The sequence below is a fragment of the Calonectris borealis genome, chromosome 20 (assembly GCF_964195595.1).
Source record: "Calonectris borealis chromosome 20, bCalBor7.hap1.2, whole genome shotgun sequence".
NCBI classification, from domain to species: Eukaryota; Metazoa; Chordata; class Aves; order Procellariiformes; family Procellariidae; genus Calonectris; species Calonectris borealis.
Window position 1 is genome coordinate 13,087,678 of NC_134331.1, and position 27,571 is coordinate 13,115,248.

At 47.3% G+C, this 27,571-nt stretch overlaps 1 protein-coding gene across 1 annotated transcript in view; it reads left to right on the forward strand.

The window, feature by feature from the left end:
* Positions 1 to 27,571, forward strand: part of TNRC6C (trinucleotide repeat containing adaptor 6C) — a 331,542-nt gene that overhangs the window by 85,231 nt on the left and 218,740 nt on the right. Inside the window, exon 3 of the mRNA XM_075169886.1 lies at positions 26,880 to 26,941. Within this exon, the coding sequence (XP_075025987.1) occupies positions 26,880 to 26,941 (62 nt within the window). The remainder of the gene's footprint in view (positions 1 to 26,879; positions 26,942 to 27,571) is intronic.

A 27,571-nucleotide genomic window follows, 5' to 3' on the forward strand; every position in this document is an offset into this window, starting at 1 on the left:
CTGATTTGGGGATGAAGCTGGCAGGACGTGTCCCTTGAGCACGTGCACTGTTGCTAATGCTACCACGTATCCGGAAAAAAGCAACTATCCTCATTCCAAATCCCTGATGCTTTTCTCTCCTAAGTCTTTGTTCCCTTTCTGTAAAAAGAAGGGCTACGGTATTAATACTGCCTGTTGTGGCATATCATAAATCCATTTGTATTTCTGAAGCACTAAGTAGCGTAGTTGTAATGCTGTGGGCAGGCCTGTGAGAAATGAGTAATTCTGTCTTCAAAGCAGGGTTGATTTGTGTGAAGGCCTGAGTTTGCCCGTTAATAATGAGGAGAAAACAAAATACTGAAGAGCTACTCATAAAGCGAGCATCCTCCCTCTGCACAGCGGCAGGGCTGGGGTCCTGCGTGCCCCCCAAGTGAAACATAACCCGTATCACAAGGCAGCCAGCCCCAGAGTACCCAAAAATCTAATTTCTGAATGCTTGCATTCGCACTTCTATGTTTATCTTATTGCTTGCAATACCTAAGGGTAAAAGTTGCGAATAGAACAGGCAGCTGGTGCTAGTTTTTAACATTCGGGTTCATTTGCTTGGGCTGTGCGGAGCTGGTTTTCTGCAGGCTCCCGAGCAGTGGGAAATTGCTGGCAGAAGTGGATTTTTCAGCTCGGCAGCAGTTAACTTGCAGCGGCAGCTCCTGGGAGCAGCGGTGCTGCCTGCGCTCCTGCCGGGGAGCAGCAGCGAGCCGCCGGCCGCCCGGCGCGCAGCAGCACAGCTTGAAATTGCAGCGTGCGTCACCCGTCCCCGGAGAGGAGAAGGGGGAAAGGAGAGTTGGGAAGAGATTTGGTTACAACACGGCGCTACCGCAGATTGCTGATAAACACCGGGAACCTGGCAGCGGTGTACGGATAGTCTGCAAACAGAAAAAAGGGGTTTGTGGGGGGAAATCATTGCATCAATTTATCATTATAAAGTGTTTGCTCCACTTTAATATGCGGATGTACGTGGGCATGTGTGTGCCTGAAGGGGGTTTGCACTGAAACCGTCACACAGGCCACAACGGAGTTGTATTTTCGAGTCCTTCGGTGTAACCCATTAGGGTATTTTTCTTGCCTTCTAGATCTAATCACAGCCAGCAATGCAGGTTGAAGCATTTCAAGTGGGTGGTTTTTTTTTGTCGTCTTACCCGGCTGCCCTTTTACCGTTGTTATTGAACACTGGGGCTCGTGTTGATTTGCATGCCATTTTGCTTTTGATCTCCATGGCAACCGCTACCAAATGGCCTGAGAATAATAGAGGTGCTTTTTGGAGCTGGAGGCAGGCTCTGTGCAGAGCGCTGACGCCGGAGGTTTGCACCAAAATAAATAAATAAAATGGAAACGAAGATGGCTGTTGTGGCCAGGAGCCTCGCGAGCGGGGCAGCTCGGTCCCCTCTCCCCGTCCCTCCCTAGCTGTTATGTGTGACAGATGTTTTTGACAGCCACTTAAAAGAAATAAATACACGGGGAGAGGGATGGAGGGAGGGATGAACCGGGCTCCTGGCACCGGGCTGGCAGACGAGGCCGTTGTTTGTGTTTACGGCAGCGCCGTGCGGCTCCCGAGCCCAGCAGCCTCTCCGGGGGGCTCCTTCCTCCGCAGCCCCCACGGAGGGGGGATGCTCGCCCCTCGCCTGGCCCCGTCCCGGCGGCTGCTGCACGGGTGCCCCTTTCCTCTGCAGGCAGCAGGCGAAGTTTGGGATCTCGCTCTCGGATATTTCCTCCTTCTTTAACACATTTCAACAAGTTGCAGAGTTTGTCAGCGAGATCAGGATCTCACCGGGCTGGGAAATGGGGCGCCGAGCTGTGCAGCCCTGAGCAAACCCCTTATTTTCTGTCCTCTGTTGCAGCCTGGGCTCGCTGTGCGGGCGGGAAGGTCGGGGCTGGCTCATGGCAGACAGCAGCCCAGCCCGCGCGGTCTCCAGACCCTGTAATGTCAGCAGGAATAAAACCTCCTCCTCCTCCTCCTCCCCAGACCTGAGCTGGCACGCGGCAGCCAGGCACAACTGCTGGGTACGGGTGCGTGAGGTCCTGTCCTGCTCTCGGTTTCACCCGCGTTTTAAGGATGCTAATCGGAGCGCTCGCCCCTGTCATGCCTCCTTTCCAACCCTGTTAGCGTTCAGGGGCCGCGTTGCATCGCGGCACAGGAGGATTTGTACCGGTTTCTTCAGATTCTTGGACACGAGCCAGCGTCAACAAACCTCAGGGCAGAAACTCGGCGAGGAGCAGGAAATGAGGGAGCTGTCGGGCTTAGTGGCTGCTTTAGATCACTCCAAAGCATGGCTTAAATTCAGGTCTGCAATTTCCTCCCTTCCACCTCCTCTGCCGTAAGCCCCGCTGCCCGCCTCAGCCTCTTCGTCTAAACCAGAGCTGGGCTCATCTTACGAGCGCTGGGCTGGCCACGGCGTCCGGGGCGTTGGAGGGAAGAGCGAGGGGAGAGCTGACGGACATAGGGAGGGGTCAGCACGGCTGCAAGCATCAACGTGACAAGAGTTGGAGGTTTTTTGCTCAAAAACTGCCCCAGCCTCCTTTTCTTGCTGCTTTCAAAGAGCTTGCCTGAACAGCCGAGCGCTGGTTGCTGCCGGCAGAGTGGCTGCGGTAAGCCCGGCTGCAGGAAGGGGTGGAGGGTGCTGGAGGAGAAGCAGCCCCTGGAGCAGCTTCCAGCTCCTGCGAGCGGACTTCCAGCCTCCCCAGTGTGCTGCTTGGATTCGGCACGGCAGAAGATGGGAGAAGTCCCTTTCCTTCAAAGGCGGAGAACCGCACGGCCGGGTGCCAGCCAAGGTGCCGCACATCCCTGCAGCAGCAGCGTGGGTGCTGTGGGGTGGGCCGGGAGCTGCTGTGCTCCTCCCTCCTCAATTAACGCAGCAACCACAACTTTGTTATCCTGGGCATGAAATAAGGCTAATGAATCATGTCACACTTTGAAGCCACGTTAGATCTGGAACTGACACAAGCTTTTATATCTATGTCACTCCGCCCCTCCGCTCCCCCCAAACCCAGGCAGGCCATCTCTCTGTTTACCTGTCAGTCAGCAGAGGAATTTGCATGTTAGTTAAGCTGTTAGCATGAGTAATTACTGAGTGGGTCAGTGACTCCTCCCAGCAAGCCGGTCTGAAATGCTTTGCCTAGCAAGCGACGTCTCTATCGCTGGAGGACTGGCAGCTTGCAGTTGGGGAAATGAATGCAAACGATGACTCAGGGCTAATTGCACGCTTTCACTATCGCTCGGGTGTACGCTGCGGGCTTAATTAGAAAACAGATTGGTCCCTCAAAGCGTGAATGAAAAGCTGCAAAATCAGTGTGTTCGGGACAGGGGTGGAGGAGAGGGCGAAGGGGAGCCTCCCCGCTCGGCAGCTGGGCAACCGCCGCAGCGAGCAGGGGCTTCTGCAGAGACCGAGGGGGTAGATCTGGAAAGAGAGGCGACAGCCTGCCTCTGAGGTTTTGTTTTCCACCAGCAATGAGCAGGAGAAATCGAGTGGCTCTTTGCCACCTTCTCCGGTAGGAAGGGCCATCCCTGCCGGGCCAGGAACCTGCAGACGCAGAGCTTGCCTGCAGTGGCTTATTTCCTGAAGCTTTCTTCGGAGTTGCCCTCCCCCAAACCATCTTGCCACCTTTAGGGTGTTCCTCTCCTCCATAGCTCTGTAAGAAAGGGGGGTGCTGTTTGCAGAGAGAGTGGGTGACTCACAGGGGAGGTGGACACCCCGGCATCACGGGAGAGGGGTGGGTGGGTGACCCCGTCTCAGCCACGATGTAACTGCTGGAAGACTTTTTTTTCTCCAGACACCTGTGTGTCATTGCACAGAAGAGTCTGTGACCTGTTCTCCAGCATCTTGGTCCGTGACAAGGTGCATCTGACTGTCAACCGATTGAAATTGCGGATTTGCCAGGACCGCTCCTGGAGAACATCAACCCCCACCTCCCCGGCGTTCGTATTAGCAGAGCGGGCAGGGAAACTTTGGTTCCCGACGCCGCCGTCTCCTGCTGCCGATGTGCAGAGGAGGCTTCTCAGCAGCAGAATAAATTCTCGGGTCATCCTGGGATCAAAAGGAATGATAAAAGCTAATTGGGGAAGAAACTGTCCCGGGGATGGCGGTGGCAGAACAGCAGGCAGGGCTCCTGGAGTGGAAATCTTGTGTGGAAGTTTCCCGTTGCGGGAGATTTTCCGTAAGTTCTCGCTATGGCTGGGCTGGAGCAGGATAACACAGCTGTAAGAGCCGCGTCCCTCAGCTGCGCACGGAGCCCGGCACAGGCTGGAGGAGCTTTGCACAAACACTGGCAATAAGACACGGGGAAATTTTTGTTTCCTTTGTTTTCAAGTCTGTGTTGTTTTGGCATAGTCAAAAATTAGAGTTAAAACGTGTGGTTTGTTCAGAAATATGACTTTCAGTTTTCAGTGAAAATAGTATGCAAAAATAGTGTGAACTAGTGAGCAAAAATAGTAAGAAACAAAACATTATTTTAGAAAATCGTGACATTTTGTGATTGTTAACTTCAGAGCCGCTGAATATTTGTTTATATATTTATATCAGGACAGTGCACTGAACTACCTCTGAGTTATCACAATATGGCCTAAAACTAAGTGTTTTATTAATGTTATTGTTCAGTCATTTATGGGATACTGGTATTTAGTACTACTTGAAACATCTGCTTCTCTAGGTCAGGTTTTTCCTCAGCTGTGCTACAGCAGTTGGGTGCGTGCTTTCATTCTGAATTTTCACGCTGTTTTCTTTCACTTACGAGTTTTCATTACGTCATAAACGGAATCGCTATGAATTACGTAATACATTTCAATCAGGGCTGAGTAACAGATGATCTGACCAATTTAAAAATAAAAATACTACAGGGTTTCAAGTGTTATGTTGTAATAAGTCATTAAAACATATCACTTGCTGCCACTACTTAAATGCTAAGAAATAATGTAAAATTATAATAGAGGAAAGGTAAAATACATTTTAAAAAAATCTCACCTCAAAACTTGAACGTTTTGAAATTTTTGTTAAGGTAAATTTTTTTAAGCTAACTTTTGTTAAGTGGTACATGGGTTGTATGTATGTATGGGTTGTATGTATGAACCGTCGCTGGTGGTCATGGCAGCTCTTTGCCCTACCCAGAGGGAATATTTTGTAGGATTTTTTCAAACATTGAATGGGTTCCGATTCCAATCTTTTTTCAAACACCAGCACTTGGTGTAAAACACAAATCCTGCATTTTGACTGGCTTTGGTGTTGACTGTACTTACCAGAAACCCATGCAGCAAAGTCCATTCTTTTTACAGTTCACGAAGGCTACAGAATAAATCTTTTTAAGGTAATGTTTGTTCTGAGAATAAATCGCGGTTGTTTGGAATGCTTAAACTTTCAAAAGGACCTGCTCTAAAAGCCCAATTTTTAAACAATTGGATCGTGAGTGTAATATGAATGTAGTTAAGATGATAAATGCAGCTAATTTTCTCCCTCTATTAGCCCCTTTCACGTGCTACTTACAAATGCCAGTCAAACTCGGCAATCCTTTCTTTTTATTATGCAGTGACGAGGCGGTTGGATTAAAAATACATGATGGCATTTTCTAACTCGGATTTATAAGTACCACTACCATATCTAATTTTGGGCTGACATTTGCTAGGCGCGGGGGGAAGCGCCGTTTGTTGGTACACAGCGGGGAGAGCTGCCTTCTCCTCCCGGGGCCACCGCAGAGGCTCCTTGCGGGACCCCGGCCGAGTCGCTTCATCCCCCTGGTCCCCGGAACGCCGGCGGGGACGGGGCGAGGCCTCTCTAATCGCTGCCTGCAGAGCAATTAAAGCCGCTTCTGCAGGAGGTGCCGCACGTTGTTGTGGGGCTCGTCCCACCGTTCCCTGGCTGGACGCTTGCAGTGAATCCTGCTCAGCTATTACCCCCATATTGCAAGAAGCTTAATTTCTCAGGCTTCCTCTCTAATAAGTGTTCTCAACCTTATCTTAGGACAGTAGTTCCCATCTGCTCTTTTAATCTCCAAGAGCATCTCTCTTGGCCAATCCTTTCAGCTGGAGATTTTTCCTTTTTGTTCTGAAGTGGTACGTGGGTTGTATGTATGGGTTGTATGTATGAACCATCGCTGGTGGTCATGGCAGCTCTTTGCCCTACCCAAAAGCTCCATCCTTCACCCATCTCTTCTTCATCAACCTGAAGCTGTATTTCTCCAAGGTCCGTCTTGGTGTAGCATCACCCAGATGCCAAATGCTAGCCAAAGCCCAACTCTGGGGGATCTCTGGTGTGTTGGTCTGCTTTTACTTCTTCTTCTTCTTCTTCTTTTTTTTTTTTTTAATTGTTTATTATTATTTCCATGCAAGTGAGGCACTTGCTATTCTGGGTTCATCCAATTATAGTTAGGTCTGTGACTCGGGTCCCAGAGGTGAAACGCCCTGTGTCCAAGCCATCAGCTCTCCAGATCAGCTATTGTTTCTTTAAACGAAAGGGACACTAAAGTCCAATTATTGCAATAGAATGGGTTGCTTCTTTAAACTGAAGAATTTGACTTAGCTCAAGGGATATTTGTGATTGCCTCTGGCTTCCCTGGAGCTAAAAAATTATATGCTTTCCCTCTTCACTAAATTAAAACATAGTTGGATTGGTAGTGGGACTGAAGGAAGTCCCTGCCTGAAACCCCAAGTGTCAGCCTGCTTTGCAAAGTGTAAGCTAGTAATTGGTTTGGAAATAGTGAGTGAATAGGTGAAAAGGCTTCTGAGCGATTTGTGCTGGATAATACAGAGTGCCTGGAATGGCGGAGTTTGGCTTTTTTGCAGCGTTGAGTTGTTAATTTCAGGTTTTGATACGTAAACACAATTAACATTTGTACTCTGTAAACACTAGATATAATTCTGTTTCAATTGCACCTTACTCTCATTTAAGCTCTCATGAAGCAATTCCTTTGTTTCCCAAATGTCAGACTCGAGACAGACCCATGGCTGCCGTTCTCTCCGCTCATAGTCGCCAAAATGCCTCTTTCTGGCATCTAGGCTGGGACAGGGCAAGGCTTGAAGAGAGAGGAAATATCACAGCGGGGGGGAGCTGCAATGGCCATCGCAGAGTGACCACACGGTGGCCTGGGAAGTCCACCCTGCGTCTGCAGAGAGCTGGCGGTGGTGGGATCCCAGCTGGCCTCTGTCAGCTGGTGGTGAGCATCCATGGTCCTACAGATCTGCTGTACCATCTCCACGTGCGGGATGATTAGGATATGGTTCTTTGAGCAACATCTGCTATTTAAAACAAACAAAACCGTCTTCATAGAAATGTTTGATTCCTGGCTTACTGGTAGAGCCTGAGCACCAGGCTCCTGCCGTCACCTGCCTGCCTGCAGCCGGGGCAGGAGCATTCAGAAAAGGGGCAAGTGATCTGCGTGACCTCCTCTGGTTGGACATGTATGAAGCCACGGCCAAAATGAAAGCTGCTTTCCTGCAAGTGGTGATGATGGCGCCTTGTCTTTCTGGGAATGACTGACTGATGTGTGGCCACTGGAAAAGCATAAACCTCTGGCTGAACCAAAGTCACGGGGCTTATGCTTTGAGAATATGGTAAGGGACTGTAGGAAATGTGTTACCAGAAACGATGCTAAGCAATGCTTCGGGAGGCACTTTCTCAAAAGACGCAGCTGAGCTGTGGCAGTCGATCTGAGCAAAAACCTGCCCATCCTCCAGAAAGCTCCAGGGCACCTTTCCCTCCGCTCAGGGCTGCCGCCTGGCTTAAGACACAGACACATTTCATCCATGTCAGACCAAGGGATGGGGCTTGGCTCCCAGAGCTGTAGGATGAGATTGAGGTCTCAGAAGCTGTTTTAGATGCCTTCAGAAACACGAAGGAAAGCTCTAAATCTGGTCTGAGAGACCTTGCACAGCAATGTTTCCACATGGAGTCTGAAACTTTTGCTCAGAGGGTTAAATGGCACCATTCATCTTAGCTGAACAACCTGCTTCTCTGGAGAGGTCCTTCCTTGCTTCAGCCCAGCTTTGAACACTACCCCACCATGGTCTAGCTCAGGTGGTATCATCAGACAATTTGGGGAATAAAAGAGCCGGATTGATTCCCCCCCAGCGCCAGTGGTCTCTGCCTCATCCCCCAACTGGGACCGTCCCCCAAAGGGCAGAGGAAGATGCTCCAGGCAGGGCCAACACACAACCAGCTGGTTTGCAAATCCCCCGGACAGCAGGCGTGGAGAACTGCACCGGCCGCGCTGCCGTGTCCTGCAAGCACACGTCTGCTCGAGCGCACGCAGCGCTGCGCCGAGCCTCTGGCTCATTGTACCATTTACTGAGGTTATAACATAATAGCTATGCAAAATAGTGTCTCTTTTGCTTTTTTTTTTCTTTAGTAAGTGAAAGTAAGTCTTCTAAGCCAAGGTTAACAATATATATTTATGAGTTGTAGCCAGCTGCTTCTATGTTTGCACATGTGTTTGTTAATGAAGAGTAACCTAAGGGTCAGGTTATTATGTAAATAACCATTGTCAAGGGTAAAGGTGAAGAACCCAGTAATGAGTTGTGTCTCTCTGTCTCTCTCACAAGCCACTAATGAATATTGGATATTGCCATTTGCAGGGCTTTTTACCCTCGTTTTATCAGGGGGTGAGGGGCAGGGGTGGAAAGAGAGGAAAGAGAAAGAAGTAAATTTGTAATTAAGCTGAGACAAGTTCTTTTTTCCTCTCCCCAAACCAGCTAAAGCGAGTTATTTCTTCTGTAGGAATTGCATATATATATATGTGTGTGTGTGTACGTATATATATATAACCGGCCTGGCCTCGTTTGAGCAAGAATCGCCTTCCATCGTCAGATCTGGGCTGCATCGTTTCTCCTGAGCCTCTGCAGCTCTCCCTGTAGAAGATGCCCACAAATCAACAGTCTGCATCTTTGCAGATAATACTTAACTGAGGCAAAGCCAGCAAGCCGTCGAACAGACTTTCCATTAGGAAGGTTAACGGCAAACCTGCCTGCACGGGATTACTGACAGAGTGTGAACAGAAGGTGCAGTCTCATTGCATATGCTTTTAATAGCATGCCACAGAGCGGGAAGCCTTCAGCTCGCAGACACCTGACACCCTGCGCTGCTGTTAGGGTAAGAGTGCAAATAGGAGCAGAAAGTCTTTCTCGCTTCCGTGTGAAAGCACAGATGCCAAGGTAGCATAACACTGATTTTATTATCCGCTGCACAGGGTATGGCCAAACGGACTCGCTCCGGGAAGTTAATGAGCCTTGCCCAAAAGCAATGTAACCTGCAAGCCTCCATTTCCCGATTTTTAAATTATAGATGGTAACCGGCCACCTCAAACGCACTGAGTCAAAGGATTTGATCTGTGCGCCTGGGACAGGGACCGTCTTTGCTCTGCGCTTTGTGCGTAGCCTGAGGAGGGACCCCCTGCCCATGGCCGCACGCAGGTGATCGCCGCTGCGTCCCGCGCGCGTCGCTGCCCTTGCAGAGGGGCTGAGGCGCCCAAAGTCAGCGTCTCCCTGTGGATTTGCTCATTAGGTGCCCAGCTCCCGCTGACTCCGCTGGGATCTGGGAGCCAGACTTCTTAGCTGGCAAATCCCAGTGGGTTCTCCTTTTCCTCTGTCCATCCTTTGACTCCCGACTCCTTGCGTAAACCTGGTCCTTAGACACCCCTGGGCCCGGGAGGGATGAGTGGCGTATCTGTAATTCAGGCACAGATACATCCCACAGTGCCTTATAGCCCTGTTTGTGATGAATGTCAGCAAGGCAGAACCCCAGGGGGCATCTGTCAAAAAATAAATAGTAAAAATAATAATAATAAGATGCAATGGTCAATAATTACCCGCTAGACAATGACAGCATTTGTTTTTAAATGGAGCTTTGCTCACCCTCCCTAGATGTCAAAGCCAGGAGTCGGCGGTAATGGGGGAGGCTGGGGTGACGGGGGGAACAGAGGAGCCCCAAGTCGCAGGGTGAGATCCATAAGCTGCTGGAGGTGCCGAAGGAGAAGGCTGCCTTGTCTGCACAAGCCTCATTTGGTGGTTTGAGTAATGTCATGTTGCCACTAGGGTGTCTCTGCAAACAAGATATTGCATCTCCAAAGAGTTCCTCGCACAAATAAAAAGCTAAATAGAAATGATGGGCTGACTAGCTGAGCCTGTGCTTTTTACTTTTATGATTGAGAAATAGTTGTTGAAATTGTCAATAAAAATAAATAAAATTAAGTTTCCCTAGTTAGGTGAGGAAAGGCAAGCCTACCTTTCTTTGCTGACAGGCCTTTTTGTTCTGTGTTGGCTTTTATATATGTGAAAAAAACACCATTGAGAGCTTCCAGGGAGCTGCACTGGGGCGGTTATAGCCATTTTTACATCCTTTATATGGGCTTAAATCCATTTACAGATGTGCTGTAGACAGAGAGACATTTTTTACAAGTAATTGTCATGTATACAAGGGTCCTTATGTGTCACAAAAAGATCTCACTTAAGAGAAATAAATGTGCTTTTCATCTTTTGTTGGCAGGAGCAGTGGTGGTTGGGAAGAGGGTAATTGGTGATCTTTTCCAGTCCGATAACCAGGACAAATAGGGAGGAGCAGAGAGTGGCTGTGGTATTGCTCTCCTCCCCGCTTCCCTCCTGCTGCAGCACGGTTCGGAGGCACTTTTCTGGCTTTGCTTTTAGTCTAAGCCATAGATATGATAAATACCCTCGGCCGAGCCCCAGGGGCAGGCTGGAGGAGAGCCGCGCTGCCCCGGGGTGACCTCGGCGATGCTCAGCGCCTCTTCTCCAGCGCAACCGCGGTTTTCCCCCGCGATGGGGATCGCTCACATCGCCTTTACCCCTTCGGCAGCTAATCAGGACGTCTCCGCGTGTTCTGAGGCCGTGTTAGATGCGATTGGGAGGCAGAGGTCTGCCTCTTTATTGCCTTTATTTGTAGGTTAGAATTTCCCTTTTGTAATAAGTCCCATGTGGTTTTTTTTGAAGGTTATTGCTCTTCTCAGGGGCTGAGATTTAAAAGACTCCCCGGAGGCAGATGGAGCTTTGATAACACTATGCATCACCTGTACCCCAACGTCTTGGAAGGACTGCAAGGCTGCAGATACCTCCCGCAGGGGCAGGACTGGTGCCAGGGGCACTCGTGTTGGGAAGGTGCTGGTGCTCCCGAGCGGAGGCGTCATGAGCATCCCTGACTTTGCACAAGGCATTTCACAGTGTGCGAAATGTGTGTTTCCCCCAGGGACGCTATTCCGTAATATTGCTCCAGAGGAAGATGTCGATAAGGCGATGGGGCTGCGTGCAGGAAGCCCTGGTGAGCCCTCAGCACGCGGTTAGGCTAAGGAAATAACGGATCTAGGCAGCCTTTGCTGATGGAGGGTTAAAGCAGGCCACAACTCAGGCCAAACAGCACAAGGCAGGTCTTTCATTGCATAGATTTACTTACAAATAGTTTTTCAGTCAATAGAAGGCAAGGCAGGAGTGGGACCGGGGGCCTGAGGTTGAGAAACGCAGGATGTTTAAAATGATGCCAAATCCCTGTTTGCAACACAACAAGCTTCATTTTTACAATTTGTGACTTCTGTTTAATAAACGCTTTGTGCCAGCAGGTGCTTCGTGCCACAGGTGTGGGCTTGAAGGTGCGTAGCTTTGAGATGTAGGGTGGAGCATGGCCTTCAAATCGGGGACAGGTGAGCAGTAGACCCGGCTTGATAAATAATGGATGAATCGCGCTTGGTTTTGCTGATGATGTAGTGACCTTTTGGGAGGCAAGAAACAAAGAAACAGCAAATGGCCAGCAATACTGATGAACAGGCTAAGTGAACTGGACACATCATTAACACCAGCATACCAAAATAATTACGTGAAACTGGGAGCCACGCGGTCAGCAAAAACAGAAATGAGGAAACGGTTCTGTGTAAATTTGAGCTTTCCGTCTTTCAGCAGGGAGGAGGGTTTCCGGGGATACAGTTTTGGGGTGGTTGGTGCGATCAGACTTCGGCGTGACTCTGCCGGGCGTTTGATGTTTGCCCCAGAGCGGAGATGTGGCACATGGGCTTGCAGAAGTCCCGTAGACCAAAGGGGTTTGGCAACATGAGGTGTTATAGAGAAGCCCCCATGAGAGCAGGAGTTATCCTATACTGTAGAGAGAAATTGCCGACGCCCAGGAGAGACCGAAACACCCAAAGCGTTATGTGGCTGGTTAACGCACATTGTGAAAACAAGGGCGTTTCTTTTTTTTTATTATCTTGTCTTTGTAAAGATGACAGGTCAACCCCGGAACGGCCACCTCCGTATTTCAGGCAGGCACATAGGTAGTTCTGGTAAGACAGTAAAACTGGAGTTTGTGAATGGCCAAATATTTGGCTGAATCAAGAGTCTGCTTGCTTTTCTCTGTTGGAGAACATTATTGTGAATGGGGATCTGTTGGCAAGAAAGTGGGGAGAGACACTGTTTTTCACATGCTCATCTGTTTTCACATGAAAACAAGAGTATTCATTATTGGTTATTCATTATTCTCCCATCTAATAAACTTTCTGCCATTCAGGCAGCGAGCGGAAACAGCAACGTGCTGCCTTCTGTAACCCATCACACATCCGGAGTAACTGATAATGAATAGGCGAATCACACATGTTTCCCAAAAACTCCGTCTGAAAATTATTCAAACCAGCAAATGCTCCTGAATAGCAAATACATCTGCAGAAATTAAGCTTGGTTACAGTGGACTTATAAACAGAAGACAGACCTGAATTTGCAATGGATGATTGAAGTAGCATTGCTTGGCAGTTTCACTTAAGCAGAAATAATGATAATTTTCAGTTTGTTTAGCACCTTCCATCTGAAGGTCTCCAAACGCTTTACAGACTCAATTAATTAGTTGTGGTAAGACCCCCCCCCGCTAGCTTTGGCAGTGCATGTACCCGTTTAATGCTGAAGCTTAGAGTGAATTTCATACATTTGCACACAGCAAAGTACTCCTTCCTCCCCAGCCCTCCTAGACCCTGTTTCTTCTTTGTTCTTTGAACCTAAAACTTTCTGGTAATGTTAAAATTATATCAAATATGAACCTATTAGCATCCTATTAAGACTACCAAAAAAAATGCAAAATAATCTTTATTATTTGTGCTAAATGGGTAAAAGCAGGGGGGGAACATAGCAACTTTTAAAAAGCAATCTCTTTTGCATGAAAGCAGCAACAGTTTCAGGGTTTTTTTTTCTTTTTGAGGTTTCCAGATTAAAAAGAAGTCAAGCAATTATACTATCGGTTGAAAAAGAGTAGAAATATTCCGTGGAAAATCCACTTAGATTTCTTCTGAGTTTTCTGTGTATTTAACAGCTGTGCTTAAAAGCACACACTACCAGAATTAGCATATATTGCTCAGCTCTGCTCTCTAGTCCGAACAACCCCTCTGGTTGCATTACGCCTGATCCCCTCCTCTACAGAAGCAAGGGCATTTGCCTGCTGGCTGCCGGGGTCGGGGCTGCTGTGAGGCTGCCTGCATTTGAGCTGGGATGAGAGCGGTTGAACAACCAGCACTGGCCGCATTGCGAGAAGAGTTAATCCACTGCCATCTGTCTTTATTATGCTTCTATTGTTGGACACCGTAGCCTGGAAATCTAGCAATGAAACCCAGTTGGTCGTTGCCATTCATCATAGTTATTGCTGGAGTTGTGTAATGAAGAGGGGAAGTGCTGTTTATTGCTCTCCCCTCTTTAGAAACTATCCTTAGGGGTAGTTATGGATGGTTATTGGATTCAAGCGCAGGACTCTGGGAGGTCCTCCCCTCGCTCTGTTTATGTGTTGAACCATGAGGTTTAATGGGGTTTTATGTCTACTTTTGCTTTGAGGCTGGTCTGCTGCCTGCTTTTGTTCTCAGTGGTGTGAAGTTAGGCTAGCTCGTTTCTGGCACGAAGGTGAACTGAAACAGGCCAGGGCTACTAATATGGCAAAAAGGCAGTAGGTGCGTGCCCTCCGGGGCAGGCACGGCTCTGCTAGGCATGTAAGCCCATGGACCAGTCAGAGTTTAGGCAACAGCGTGGTCAGGAATGGAGCTCTCTCAGCCTTTGAAAATAGCTAATCAGAAATGTAGGTGCTTTACATTGCAGCTCTTATCTCCAGTGATTTCGGGGGGCTGAAATTTCAGACCGGACACCAGCTGTGCGGGTGAGGGATGGAGGGGGACTAGGGAACGGTACGGGAGGTGGGACACCCAAACATAGTCCTAAATGGGCAGTGCAACATGTCTCCCTGAGGGTTACAAGGATAAAAATTTGGAAGCATTCAAACAAATCTGTAATGAGGTTCTTCAATAAGTTGGGCGGTCAGCATGCTTGCGGTGCAGCAGAGTCTGATTTCAGAGGATTTGGGGTGAAACGTGCTCCCTCTGGGTTCTATGAGGCAGTTCCTAGACTGGTTGATCCAGTCAAGATAACGTATTAAAGGATCTGAACTTCCACCCAAAACTCAAAATGGCCCTTATGCAAAGTTTAAACACTGACTAGCTCTTCTATTTTAATAATTTAAAGCAGTTCTTGCAACTACTCTTAGAAACAGAGAAGAGGTGTTGGTGCACTGGACTGCAGGAAGGCACCGCTACCCCCAGCTGCTCTAATTCTTTTGTGCACCCGGGCAGCGTCACTGGATGCCTGCAACAGACCTTTGGTGGTGCAAGGAGTGATACCGACTGCGTGCTCTAGATAACACAAGCAGTGGACTTCAGGGAGGTTTGCAGAGCCCCAAAGCTGATGGACCAAAACTGAATGAAAATAAGGTTCTGTGCAACAAGTAACACGTCTGGGAGATGCCTGGTATGCAGAGGGATAGCCAGCATGACTGAATCATCAGCAATTTATTTGTGCCAGCAACAAGGGAAGGGTTAAGGATCCTCTGGGATGGTAAGCTATGGAGGGAAAGAGCTGCCTGTCCAGGCATCAGAGCCCACAGTCTGGCAGTGCTTCGGGCACCACGTGTAATAGGTACGAGACAAGCTTCAAGGGCTAAAGACGTGGAAGGAGAAGGAGTTAGAGATCTCAGTTGTGTTTCCAGATAACGTATAGCCTGTGCCTGTCAAAGCTACTGCTGATAAGGGGATTCTGCAGAAAGTAATTAAAACTCGAGCCCTGGTATTTATTTAAAGGGGAAACTCTTGGGACTCGATAGGATTTTGTTGAAATGGACCAGGAAGCTGATTCTTAACGTGCCACAGAAAAACTCAGAGAATTAAATGTAAAAAGAGAGGCCAGGCAAGTTTCACACTGCCTCACACAATCAGTAACGCTGCAGAAGCTGTTAAGGTCTCTGTTACATGCTGAAAATGCAGGATAAGTCAAGCAAAAAAACCCTCTGGGTGACACAGGAAAAATTTGTTCCTAGAGAAAAGTGTAGATCTGTGTATGTTGACTTGGAAGGAAACCCGTGCCGTTATTTTGGACTACAGTTCTCTTCTCCCTGAGGTAGATTTACTGGAAGACAGATAGATCTAAACAGACAGCTTTGCATATTAAGTACATTTTTGCTAGACGCTGGTTGTCTGAGAAACTAATTTGTGACAATAGACTACAGTTTAGTAGACATTATCTTAAACAGTTTGCAGTGAAGTGTGGGTTCAGCAATATAACCCTACTGCCTGTTAAGTCTCATCTGAGGGGTGGTGGGAAATTATGCCCAAGTAATAGAGTACTTATTGATGGGGTTTGCAGACTCCAAGCCTGATATATTGCTGGCTCTTTCAATTATGGAACGGCAGCAATGAAGCATGGATTGTTATCTGCTGACATCTTGTACAGCAGAAAAATGAAAAGCAGAAATTCCTATGTCAGAGTCACTTGGGACACGGAGAAGTATAAAGAAACAGATGAGGCAAAACAAACAAACAAAAAAAAATCAGCATGGCTTAGGTCCCAAGAGCTGCCATCACTTCATAGTTTTCCATGGAGTCCCAGCACTGGGAAACAACAGTTTAAAAGAGAAGCGGTGTCACGTGAAGTTTCCCACAGTCGTGTGGTTTTGTCCCCTCCGGCAGACTTAGGAAGAGTGGTAGGTGATGCTGTCACCAGATCCCAGGTGGGAAGAGGAGAAGTCAATGGTGCGAACTGCCAGAGCAAGTGGCCTCTCGGCTGCTCCCTGACAGTCCCAACGCTTGTGTCAGAGGGCGAGCACAAAGCCAAGCAACAGCCCTGCAGATGTCGAAAGCCAATCGACAAGTGTTACGTGAGTGATTTCTTCTCGAGCGCTTCTGCCATTGAATTTTGGAATGGAAAATTATGTTGGAACTTGTGCCTCTAAGGCTGAGCTTCCTAAGCAATGGGTGGCCACAATGATTAGGATATAGCAGCATAATCTCGTTTGGATACAGGAAGAAAAATGGCCTTTGCCAGAGCTCTTTAAGCATTGAGAACATGCTGAATGTCAACTCTTTTAAAGGAAAGTGCCTGTAGGAAGGTGAGACGTCACAGATCCAGCTCGACTCCAAGCTGGAAAATTTTCCATTTTACTCCTGTTGCACCCTAATACTTCATTCTAATGTAATATTTCATTCTAAACATCAACTTCCAGGAAAAAGACCCAAGCAAATGGTCTACCTAAGTAAGGCCCCAGTCACGCAGGATTTAGGTGCACGTTCCTCTTCAAGCCCATAATAAGCCTTTTAAACTTATGAGACAAGTCATGCTTCAGGTTGTAGCAAGACTTGGGCTTTTCTTATGAATCATTCTTCCAGTTTACTTTGAAATTAAAGAAATTAAAGAAATCTCATGAGAGATTGTTTTTAGGAGATACCCAGACAACCTGAGAATGATTTTAATATAATCTATATAATTACTACAATTTCAGAAAGTTTACCTGAAAGAAGCCACTGGACTACAGCTTCCCCTTACCTTAATAATAGGAAAATACGTTGCTGCACGTACATATGCAACTATTCTTGATACTTGTAAGAAATATTCCTGTGTGGCAGTGCTAGAGATAGCAGCTCTACCTCGATGCCTTCTTGCCAAAAGCTGCTTTTTCTTGTTAAGACAATGGTCCAAACTACCCTTTCCAGGAGAAAATCATGGCATAATCAACTACAGATACGGGAAGGGAAAGGCACTGATTTTTGTAAGACATCAGGGATGGGGTCTCTGGGCCCTGCGACTTACTTGGCCACGGGTAACTGTTCCTCCATCATTCTGCTGTTTATCTCACCTCTCCTCAGCTTATTCATCTGGAAGATTCACTTAATTATATTAGTCAACTTCACGGAGGTGTCTCGAAGCTTAATTAAGGTTTGGAAAGCCCGTCAAGAGCCGCTGGCAGAAAGCTCTGAAGAAGTGGTTGATATGAGACATGGACATGGGGAAGGAAAATATATCGTGATGAGTTTGGACATATAGCATAACACAGCATAGAATAGTGTAGAATAGAATGGAGCCATCGATTCACGGTGACTGTCACGGACTGTGCGTTCAGGGTACCGCCATGAACTCTTGGGAAGTCCCAGGCGTGCTGATGAGTTACCAACATAAACATTCACTTTCCTGTTTTATGGTATGTAAGCGTGTGTTACCCTTATTTATGTTTCCATATAGCTAATTTTGAGAGGGGAACGTATACACCAGCGCTATGCATGGAAATGCAACAAACAGCTTCATTTTTTGCCGACTCTTAGCAAAATTGGCCGATGTGTGAAAGTTGGTCCGGGCACCTGTGGCCGGTTGCTGTCAGCTCTCGTTTCACCCTCGGGAGGATTTTCGCCTGACGCACCCCAAGGGGTGAATTGACATTCATCGCTCCTCCAGGGGAAGAAACATATGGAGGCTCCACCGGGACAAACTCCGTGATCTGAATTGCCAATCAGCGCGTGTCTGAGCCTCAGCTGGGGAAACCTTGCTGCTAACAAGCCTTCATGCTCCCCCAGTTCTCGTTGCAATCTGTCAGCTGCTAAGTACGGTTTCAGCAGCGCTCCAGCCGGTGAGCAACCTACGGCACCGGCTTATTACGGAGAGGTAGCCTCTGCATATTTTAGGTGCAGGCGGTTTCTGTTACAAAGACCTACTAGGTCTTCCTTATAACTTGGTAAAATTGGATGGCCTTATAAATGGGATATTTAGTTGGAAAGTAAAAGAGAATGCTTTCTGCTTACCTTGAGGAAAATTTCTCAGATTGTTGCATTTGGGGCATTTAAATATATCACTCTCTTTTGAAGCTCTGAATTTTGTCTATTTGTTTATGCGCCTTTTACTGGGAAATGGCATGCTATTGTTTCCTTATAGTTTCCACAGAGCTTGAAATTGCTGGCTATGCAGGAGGAAATTAGTTTGTAATTAAAGCCAAGTTAATAATGATTCCCACGGAGTCTACTTGGTCCTATTGCTTGGAGCGAGATGCTTTGCCTTTGTTGTTGCTGTGAGCGTGGTCAGGCGCTGCTGCCCAGCCGGCAGGCGTACGGGCAGGGAGATATCGGAGGGATGGTTATCACGCTGCGGTAACTGCTCCGGCACACGTGCAGGCAGGACTTAATGTCTTTCAAGCCCTTATGCCTCACCAATTAGAGATGATGGCATTATATCAAAACAAGATGACAAGCAATAGAGCAACCTGCAGCCAGCAGGTTATTTTTGAGAGGTTCAGAAAAGGTAACGGAGGAAAGAAAGCTTTGGGCTTAAACTTGCCACGTGCGAGTCTGTGCCTTTACCAGAGATATTTTTTTTAAGGGACATTAAAATTGGAAAATGCTTGGAAATCCTTTCATTGCAGTGTGCTGCCCTGGTGGCATGGACAGATGTTGTGTGCCACCGATGTCTGCCACCACGGCGAGGACCAAGGGGCTGCGGTCCCCGCGGTGCAGGTGTTGCATGTGCTGATAAGCATGCGGTCCATTGCCTCTTGCGTTGCTCCATCTCCGAGACTCTGCATGGCCCCACATCAATACATCCATGTGCACTACCGTACCTGCAGGAGCCTGTATGTGGGGTACGCTGTACCCTGCAACCCTACAGCAGTTCCATCGTGTGTCCCACCAGACCAGAACGAGCTGAGCTGCCTCAACTGCAGCAGCAGGGAGTTAGCCAGCTTCTGCCTCTGAGATTTTGGGCTTCAGAGTCCAAAAGGGAAGATGGTGAGAAAGTGATGGAAGAAGAAATTAAATTCAGGACTCCCAGCTCCTCCCATAGTGTCCACGGCACAGGGCTGTGTGTGCAGTCAAACTCCTTGGCTAGTTGACTGCTGATTGAAGGAAAACGAGTGGGATGGTTTTTGCGTTTGTATAGTTGGAGACACCCTGAGCACTTGCTAAAGGGAGTCCCTGGAATTTCCAGTGTGACCTGGTCATATTTTTGAGGCTGATTTTAATTCCTCCTTTACACTTAAAGATTTTTGTGCTTTTGGATGTTGAGGATGAAGTCATGAGGGCAGCTGGAAAGTTTTCTGAATGTTTTGACTGAGCACCTTGTTTCTCAAGGAAACAAGCCTTATACAGTCATGTTTCTCGTGCATGCCTGCCTGTTTCTCTTACAAACTTCAAAGTCTGTTGGTCATTTTCTAGGCAGCTTGGCACTGAGGGGGTGGACGTCACATATATGAATTCCCTGTGTAGAGATGACCAGCAAACTGCCTTCCCGGTGTGCAGATACCACGGGCATGGTTTAAGTACCTGAGTTTAATGGGAGGGAGGAAGGGGCGCATGGGTCTGGTCTGAGCTCTGGACTGCAATAAAAGAAAGTTTAAAATCTCAACAGAAATCCCACTTTCACAAGTGATCTCAGCACTTGGCCAGAATCGCACGGGGCTTGGTTCCAGCCCTGATGTAAGTATTTAATCTCGTCCCAGAATTGGTGTATATTAGGCACACGAAGTAGCATTACAGACTTGCATGCTTTTGCATATCGGGGCCTGAAAGCCCATGTCTAAGTGGAGTTTAGTTTCCTGAGTGTCTAAGTCACTCTATTTGAGAATGGGATGTGGGCTAGATTCAAGTGGGCTTAGAAATCTGAATATAAATTACAATACTGAAGGCTTTCGCCCAGCTCCTGCCATACCCTAAAGGCACCCGGCTCCATAGGTGCCTTTTTTTTTGTTTTGTCTTAAAGCTTCCCAGAGCTCCCTTCCCATCAGAGCTGAAGGGCTGGGTGTTACCAGGAGTGAAGCCTGTCCCCGCCAGCACCCTGAGCATGGGGGTCTCCATACCAGGTGTGAAGATATTGCCCTGGAGATCTTTTCCTTTTTCATAAAATCATGAAATGACTGTGGTTGGAAGGGACCTTTAGAGGTCACCTTGTCATCTCCGGTCTTGTCCTTTTGCCCTGGTGTAGCTTGTGTTCTTCATTTGGAGGAAGGGAGCATTTGCCCCCCCCAGAAGAGCTTGCAGCGAGTCTATGGAGATGGGTTTGACCCACCCTTGAGTTGGATTTCTGCTAGGTGAGCCCTCAGAGCATCAAAAGAGGCTCTGGGCTGGACTTCAAAATAAAACCATGGGCCCTACTCTGTTCTGTGGAAGGAAAGGCACAGGGCTCTCTCACCACCATCTATCTACTTTAACAGCCCGGTTGCCATACGTGAAGGATTGTCTGCCAAAATGGGGAGAAAGACCAAAAGACACTGGACAGAAATGAAAACTTGGGAAATTCCTAAAATTGGTTAAAATAAACTCCCTGACAAAAAAGAAAAAAAAAAGCGACTCTCCTTTTGAAAGGTTGCAATTACGCTGGGTGGGATCCATCTCACCTGACTTGTGAGACAGCGCCGGGGTCTCGGCATCCGCACTGAGCACTCAGACCTCATTTAGCGTCAATGGAGAGAAACGGGCCCCTGCAGCAGGCAATTGCTCTCATCTTGAGGTTGCCTAAAATAGGTCAGACAAATCACTCCAATTTCTCTCCATTTAAGAGACTAACTCAAGTAAAGACACTTGCCTTGTGGACCTCTGACACCAGGTGAGATGAATCCCTCCTGAAGTGACAACAAATCCCATCCTCTCGAAGCAAGGAAGGGAATGACTGGGGACGTCCCAAATCCTATGCTGACAGCGTGATGAGTCAACACGTACAAAAAGTGAATATTTCACCAGAACACCTCAGCCTTAGCTCTGACTGCTTGGAAGATTTGGGAACATTTGAAGGGGTGATTAGGATTAATCCATTTACTGAGTAAGTCACTTTGAGAGCCTTAGTGTAAAACAATATTAGTTATCAGCATCCTCCTGCGATGATGTGGTGTTCTGTGAGTTCTGAAAAAGGAGATTTTCCTCTGAAACAGCCTCTTCACACTTTCCCTGAGTGAAGTATTTTGCTACTCAGATTTGTGATTTAATAATCATAAATAATAGAGCCCTTAGTGCTATATTTTTAAATGACTGAATGGTGAGAATCTACTTTAAGAAATTGTATGAATGCCTATCACTTGTGTGCATATAAATGTATTCAATTAGCACTCAAATCTTGAGTTATCTCCTGATGGAAGGCAAAACCTTTTAAATTCAGGCCCATGCAAGAAATACTGTGTCATTTAACTCACAAAAGGATGCCACGCACTTAACAGATAATGACTGAAGAGGATTTTGCTGTATTGCCTGCTCAGCTGCTTGTGAGGACAAAGAAAATAATTCCCCTTTTAGGATCCTATGGGGTAATGAGGAAACCCTCTCTGCACTGATCTCAAATAACACTGAGTAGGGGAAAGGAAACGGCCCGATAGGCTAAACTGGCTGCAATTTCATTGTCATGGTCTTCCATGTACTTTCCATGTTTTGTCTGTGATGCTAAGCCAGTGGTTAACCTGTCTCTGAACCTGCCACCAGCACACAGAGATTACTCACCCTGGATACTGCACTTCAGCAAATGCAGAATTAGCCCTGGCTAAGTAATCTTGTTAGCGTGATTCAGTGTTAAATGGATCTCGATTAAATGGGCCTTTATATTGTCCCAGCTGGAGGTGATAAGCCTCCACAAGGAAATGGCAGGAGACCGAAGGAAATTGCTTTACTTCAGACTGGGACGGTTAACCCCATAAAACACTTCCTGCTCCCCCTCTGCCTTTACTTCTGCTCCCTTGCATGGCACCATTTACTTTTGCCCTTGGTGGCCATGGGGGACAGGAGCGACCCAGGGCAAGGGCTGGAGCATCTCTCCGTGCCACCCGTTTGCCAGGACAAGAGCTGGGTGATGCATGTGAAAGGGCAGGATGGCTCGATGGGCGACGTGCTGATGGTGGTCTCCCTCTGTGGTTCTTTTATGAGACTAATAGTTCCTTTTTTCAAACGCTCACTCCAGATGTTGGTGCTGGGATGCCTGAGCATCTCAGGGTTGGCGCAACTGGTGCCATCAATAGTTTATCAAGCATCAAACACCAGCAGGGGAGAATCTTCGGTCTCATCTTAGAAATAGATTGCTTAAATATGCCACTGAGACTTCTTGGGAATGCCTTGGGGTTTATCTGTGCGAGATAGAAATCAGCACAATGTGTTGGTGTATCAGAACCTGACGCTTCATTTCTCCTCACTGTAGATTTGGCAGCATGGTCTGGGTAAGAGGGAAATGGCAGCAAAATCCCCAAGGGACTTCAAATGTGGAGGCAAACCATGGGGCACTGGTGTGATGGGGAAGGAGAGCTGGGACTCCGCAGTACCAAAGCTTCCTCCCCTGCAGTGGGGACCGACTTTGCCCTCCAAGGGGTCGTGTCGGTCTGAAGCAAGGACTGGCTGAGATGTTGCAGGTGAACGCAGGCAAGATTAGAGAGGAAAAAAATCAGATAAAGCACCTCATCTATGGCCCCTGCTAATGGTCATTGTTAGTAAAAGGCTTCCTAGGATAACAAGGCAGACATCAAACTGCCTGTCTTACCCCCACATCAGCATATGCTCTCCTCCTGCCTCTGCTCTCGTCCGGCTCTGTATTAGCTAATAAATTTTCTCTATCTATGTCTGATGTGATTTCAAAATATGGATTACCTCCACGGAGTCAGAGACCCTAACAAGACACATGGAAAATCTCTGCTCTAGCAAGTCAGATGGTCTGATATCTTTTTTCCAGACCTTTGGCAGAAATATGGTAAACATGCAATTACTTGAATTTTTCCATAAATTTTGCATTTGAGGTGGATTTACATGCTTGTGATATTTTCCAGACATGAATCCCAGCCCTGCAAAAGCAGCCAGTTTGAGAATGGCTGCAGACGGGCAAGAAATGATATAATCTATTAGAGATTTCCTTCATTATCCTTCTAATCAAGGCTTCTATCAGTCTCCTTTGATGCACTGCTGAAAAAAAAGACCTTCAAGTAAACTGATGTTGGAGATAATTAATTAACTTGCCATCCTCCTGCCTTGCAGACAGAGACAGTGTAAGAAAGAAGTGTCCTTTGCAATTACTGATCTGCGGTCTTCCATTCTAGTGCTGACAGCTTGTAGGACATGAAGTGGAAAAGCATTTTACCAAACTTTCAGGCATTGACCATCAATTCGTTCACTTGAGAATATTTTCTCCTGCTTGTATTTCTCATGCTGTTGGATAACACTCTTGATGGTGAAAAATGGATTTAATACTTGAACAGTATAGTTGCATGTAGTCTAGCCTGGTAATATTCTCTTTCTTACGCCTTCCTTACAGCAAATACCCTCGCCTCCGCTATTCTCAGATTATTGTGCATGAAATCCACCTTCATTAGGCTAGAATAGAAAATTGAGGGTAAGAACTGGGTTAGTGGAGTAACATTGGTGATGCAGGTTGCTATAGGCATTCCCCAAAATTTTTCCTAGGGGCTTGGCAGTAGATGCAGGGAACAATTTCTGCCCTGGGAACCCAGCTTTTTCATATGAAATTCTCTTTCCAAATATCTGTACAATCTTAGGTCCTGTAAAGACATGGTTTCCCTTTCTAATGATTTGAAGGATAAGATTTAAATTTCTCTGTCATCTCAGACCAAACCTGGGATAGCAGGAGGTTTGCAGTCCAGTTTACCAACCTCAGACGACTTCTCCTTTTACAAAGTGTGTCCTTTTGGCTTAGGATTTCCTGTGTTTCTGGCTCTTTGAGTCCTTGAAATACCATTTCTAATTCTAAACTAGTCTGTCTCTCCTTAAATTTCCCATTTCTGGTACTACTTGAGCAGCTAGATGGGAGAGAGCGTGGCTGAGCGGGCAGACTGGCAGAGCTTTAAACACAGTGCTGCCTGACACCGCTCAGAGCTGATCCAAAACACCATCAGCAAAACTCTGACAACAGCCCCTTTTCCAAAGGAAATTTCCCCAGAAATATCAAGAATGGGAAAGCCGAGGGGAAAAGCACATAACATAGGCAAGACTGAGTTTAGAAAGTTTTCTAGCAAAATCGGGGATTTAGCTCATTGTTGGTAGCCAGCAGTGTGTACATGCAGGGTGGGTTTATGATAAGGCAAAACTTCTTTCATTTGGTTCAGGTTTGGTCACCAGAAGCTTGTATATAAATCAATTAATACTTGTAGGAGTTATTAAAGACTAAAGAAGCCAGGGGTAGTACTGCTAAAGCAGCAGAAAGTTGTACTTTTCTTTCTGGACAAACGCTGTTGTCGTTGCGATGAAGCAGCCTGGCAGCGCTGGCCTTCCCTTACACAAAAGGAAGACCAAGAAGTGCCAACGTGCACCACGACGTATGGTTTATTCATGTTTTTTAATGCATCTCCTCCTCCTCCATGTGCTGGCGGGCACCGCACGCTCCTGGGGAGGTAGCACAGCGCTGCAGACGGTAAATGACGTTGAATGGTATCAAAGTGCTTCACTGCCAACGCTGAGGGATCGTCTCTTGTCCTCCGGAGGGGAGGAAAAACTTTAACTTGTGGATGTGTCCTCCCAGTGCTTTAGCTGCATTTTTCAAAGTTATTACTAAATTAATGCTTTTGTGAATTGTTTGTGGCTCTAGTTGGCTCCTGGCGAGGTTAGGGCGAGGGTGAACACCCCACAAGGTGAGCTGTGCTGGCAGGCTTCCAAGGACCTGCGGACAACTCGCATGGGGTTATTTCTGGGTGGAAAAAGTGAGGTTCTGGGAAACCACACTGCCAGGAGAGGCAACCCTGCTCCCACCAAAGCCTCACCAACATTCACTCTTTTTGAAAACAACTTTGCCAAGGTCAAGGAATGAATCAATATGGGAATAAATGTTTGAAGAATATTTTTGAGTTAGTTGCTTAACTAGACAGTTTTCTTACCATCTACCCGTGTTTTTAGAGCAGTTTCGGTGGGTGCTGTTGCAGAACACACTCAGCAGTTGTCTATGGCCAGCAGCGGACAAGTCAGCTCTCAGCAGCTGAAGATGGTGGTGGTTTGCTCGTTGGAAGGTCCTTCCCCATGGCACACCATATATCAGCTCTCCTCACCTACCCACCTCCCCAGTGCTGCTGGGGGACAGCTCTCTGGAAACAGGGACCAAAGGGGACAGATGCTTTTTGGTAAAAGTGGTCACCCTTAAAAAATCAGAAAACCTTCCCCTTCTTGACTGTCCTTCTGGGAAAATAGGGAATGTTTTCATCTTCAAGGCGTCTGCTTGCAACCTTTAACAGTTTGAAATTGCCAGTTATAAAACGAACTCTCTTGCAAACTATAAATTCTTGTCTTGGCCTATAAGTACTGAAAAGCTCCTCATGACTGTCCTTTCTCACACACGCCTTGTGCACAGAAGTCTTTAAAAAAAAAAAATCTGCTAATTAATTTTAAGCCTCTTTGTGGCAAAGCCTAAGAAGTGGATTTACCAAGAGACCAGGGGGTCCATCTGGTGCAAAAAGCTCGCTCCCATGCCAAGGTATTTGTTTCATGGAGGGTTTTAGGCCTAGAAATCTCCAGCTGGCAGCAATATCAGTTGTACTAACCCCTGGCGTATTTCTTCACGTGTTGAGGGAATGGTGAAAAGGGTCCTTGGCCAGAAGGCAGAGTGGCTTTTCCTGGATTGCTCCCATGCATGGAACACATGCACAATGGCTTCTTCCCACAGGATTCCTCCCAAATAATGGGATCAATCTGATGGTAATGCTAGGTTTTAGAAGTGGGGCAAATCAAGCATAGTGGGAGCCCAACGAAGCTTTTGCAAGTTTTATTGTCCAGGTTCCCTAGAAGCTCCTTTAAATAAAGATAATTAGATGCAGCATAATTTTATATCCCCATAAACTGTACTAAGCCTGTCTGCGTCGCACAGACGTTCACTAGAAGCCTCTGTAGCTGGGAGGACGTACAAGCAGGCCCCCAGCGTCTCTGCCCTTCCCCAGCCAAACCAGGTTTGGCCAGGAAACGCAGCAGCTTGGTAACGAAACTCATCGTTTTTACACCGCAACAAATTCGGACATCGGAACTTTGTGGTGACAGAGGACGCTGATGCAGGTCACTCTGCTCCTAAAGCAAAGGCACTTATTTTACAGACTAAAGGAAATTCAGCCAAGCGAAACAGCATCTACAGCACACAACCGCAAGGCTTGTCCGTGGCAGAGCGCAGTGGCACGCACGCGCGCTTTTTGCACCTCCCCTTTTGCAAAAGTTTTTCTCTGTCTTCCATCATCTTGGTCATCCTTCCTCACGCAGTTTCTAGTTCTAATACATCTCTTTTGAGGAGCATATTGTATCCATGTTAATGCAAATTTGCTTGAATTCCCCAGAAGGTTTGGACTGACTTTGGGTTGGAGGGAGGCAGGGAAAACAACAGCGCCAATAAGGAGACCTACTCATTTTAACTTAATCTGTTCCTCTGTCCTAATTAGCAATACACTTGCTTATGGAGAGAGAAGACTTTGACAAACGGAAAAATAAAATGAACTGGGTGGAGAGAATTATGCAAGTTTTTAAGTGTGTATCGCATGCAATGAAGAGTAATGAAAGTAAACATGAAATGCACCTTTTCTTCCCATGTAGGAGCGTCCCATCCTTTCTAACCGAACTGCTGTTTGACAAGCATTTGTTCTTTGTTTTTTTCTGTCTTTCAGCAAAGGATAAACCATCAAATAAGCCCTCACCAGAAAACAGCCTTTAAAGGAGTCAAGAGCAGGTAGGGACTTTGCTTCAGACAATATCCTTGGAAAAATTTGCTTGTATGTTTGATGATGAGCTGTGCAACCATGCAGGACTCGATCAGGAGGAGACGGGCTGGCCTGGCGTGGTCATTGCTCAGCCAAAACCGAGCTCAAAGCAGCCCTCTCAGCCTACCCCCGTGCTGGCACGAGGGCTCGTGCCCGGGGCTGGCCGGGCAGCTCGCATGCACGTGTGTGAGGGTCGTGCCCGAGCGACCAGCTGCCACCAGCTCAGCTCCCTGCTGCCCACCTGGCATACAAGGGGGTGGTGAGACCCGCGTCTGACTTCCAGTGCTGGTCATGAGGCTGCCAGGAGAGCTGGAGACAGAAATAGAGTCAGAGTGAGCTACCGAGTTTTTCTCTTCTTCCCTTTTTTGCATCCTTTTAATGAACGTACTGGACAGGGAACTATGCTCCATCCCACATTTGTGTGTATAAAAAACAATGGAGCTGTGGACGACGTGGTATTATCTGCTTCCATGTGGTCACCTTGAAGGGTTAAGCTTGAACACCTGGGTTAGAAATCGGATGTTGTGCCATGTGTCACTCAAATGGTTATTTCAAATGTTTGCAATCTTGACAAGGCTTTCTTGCAAAGTCGGTATGAA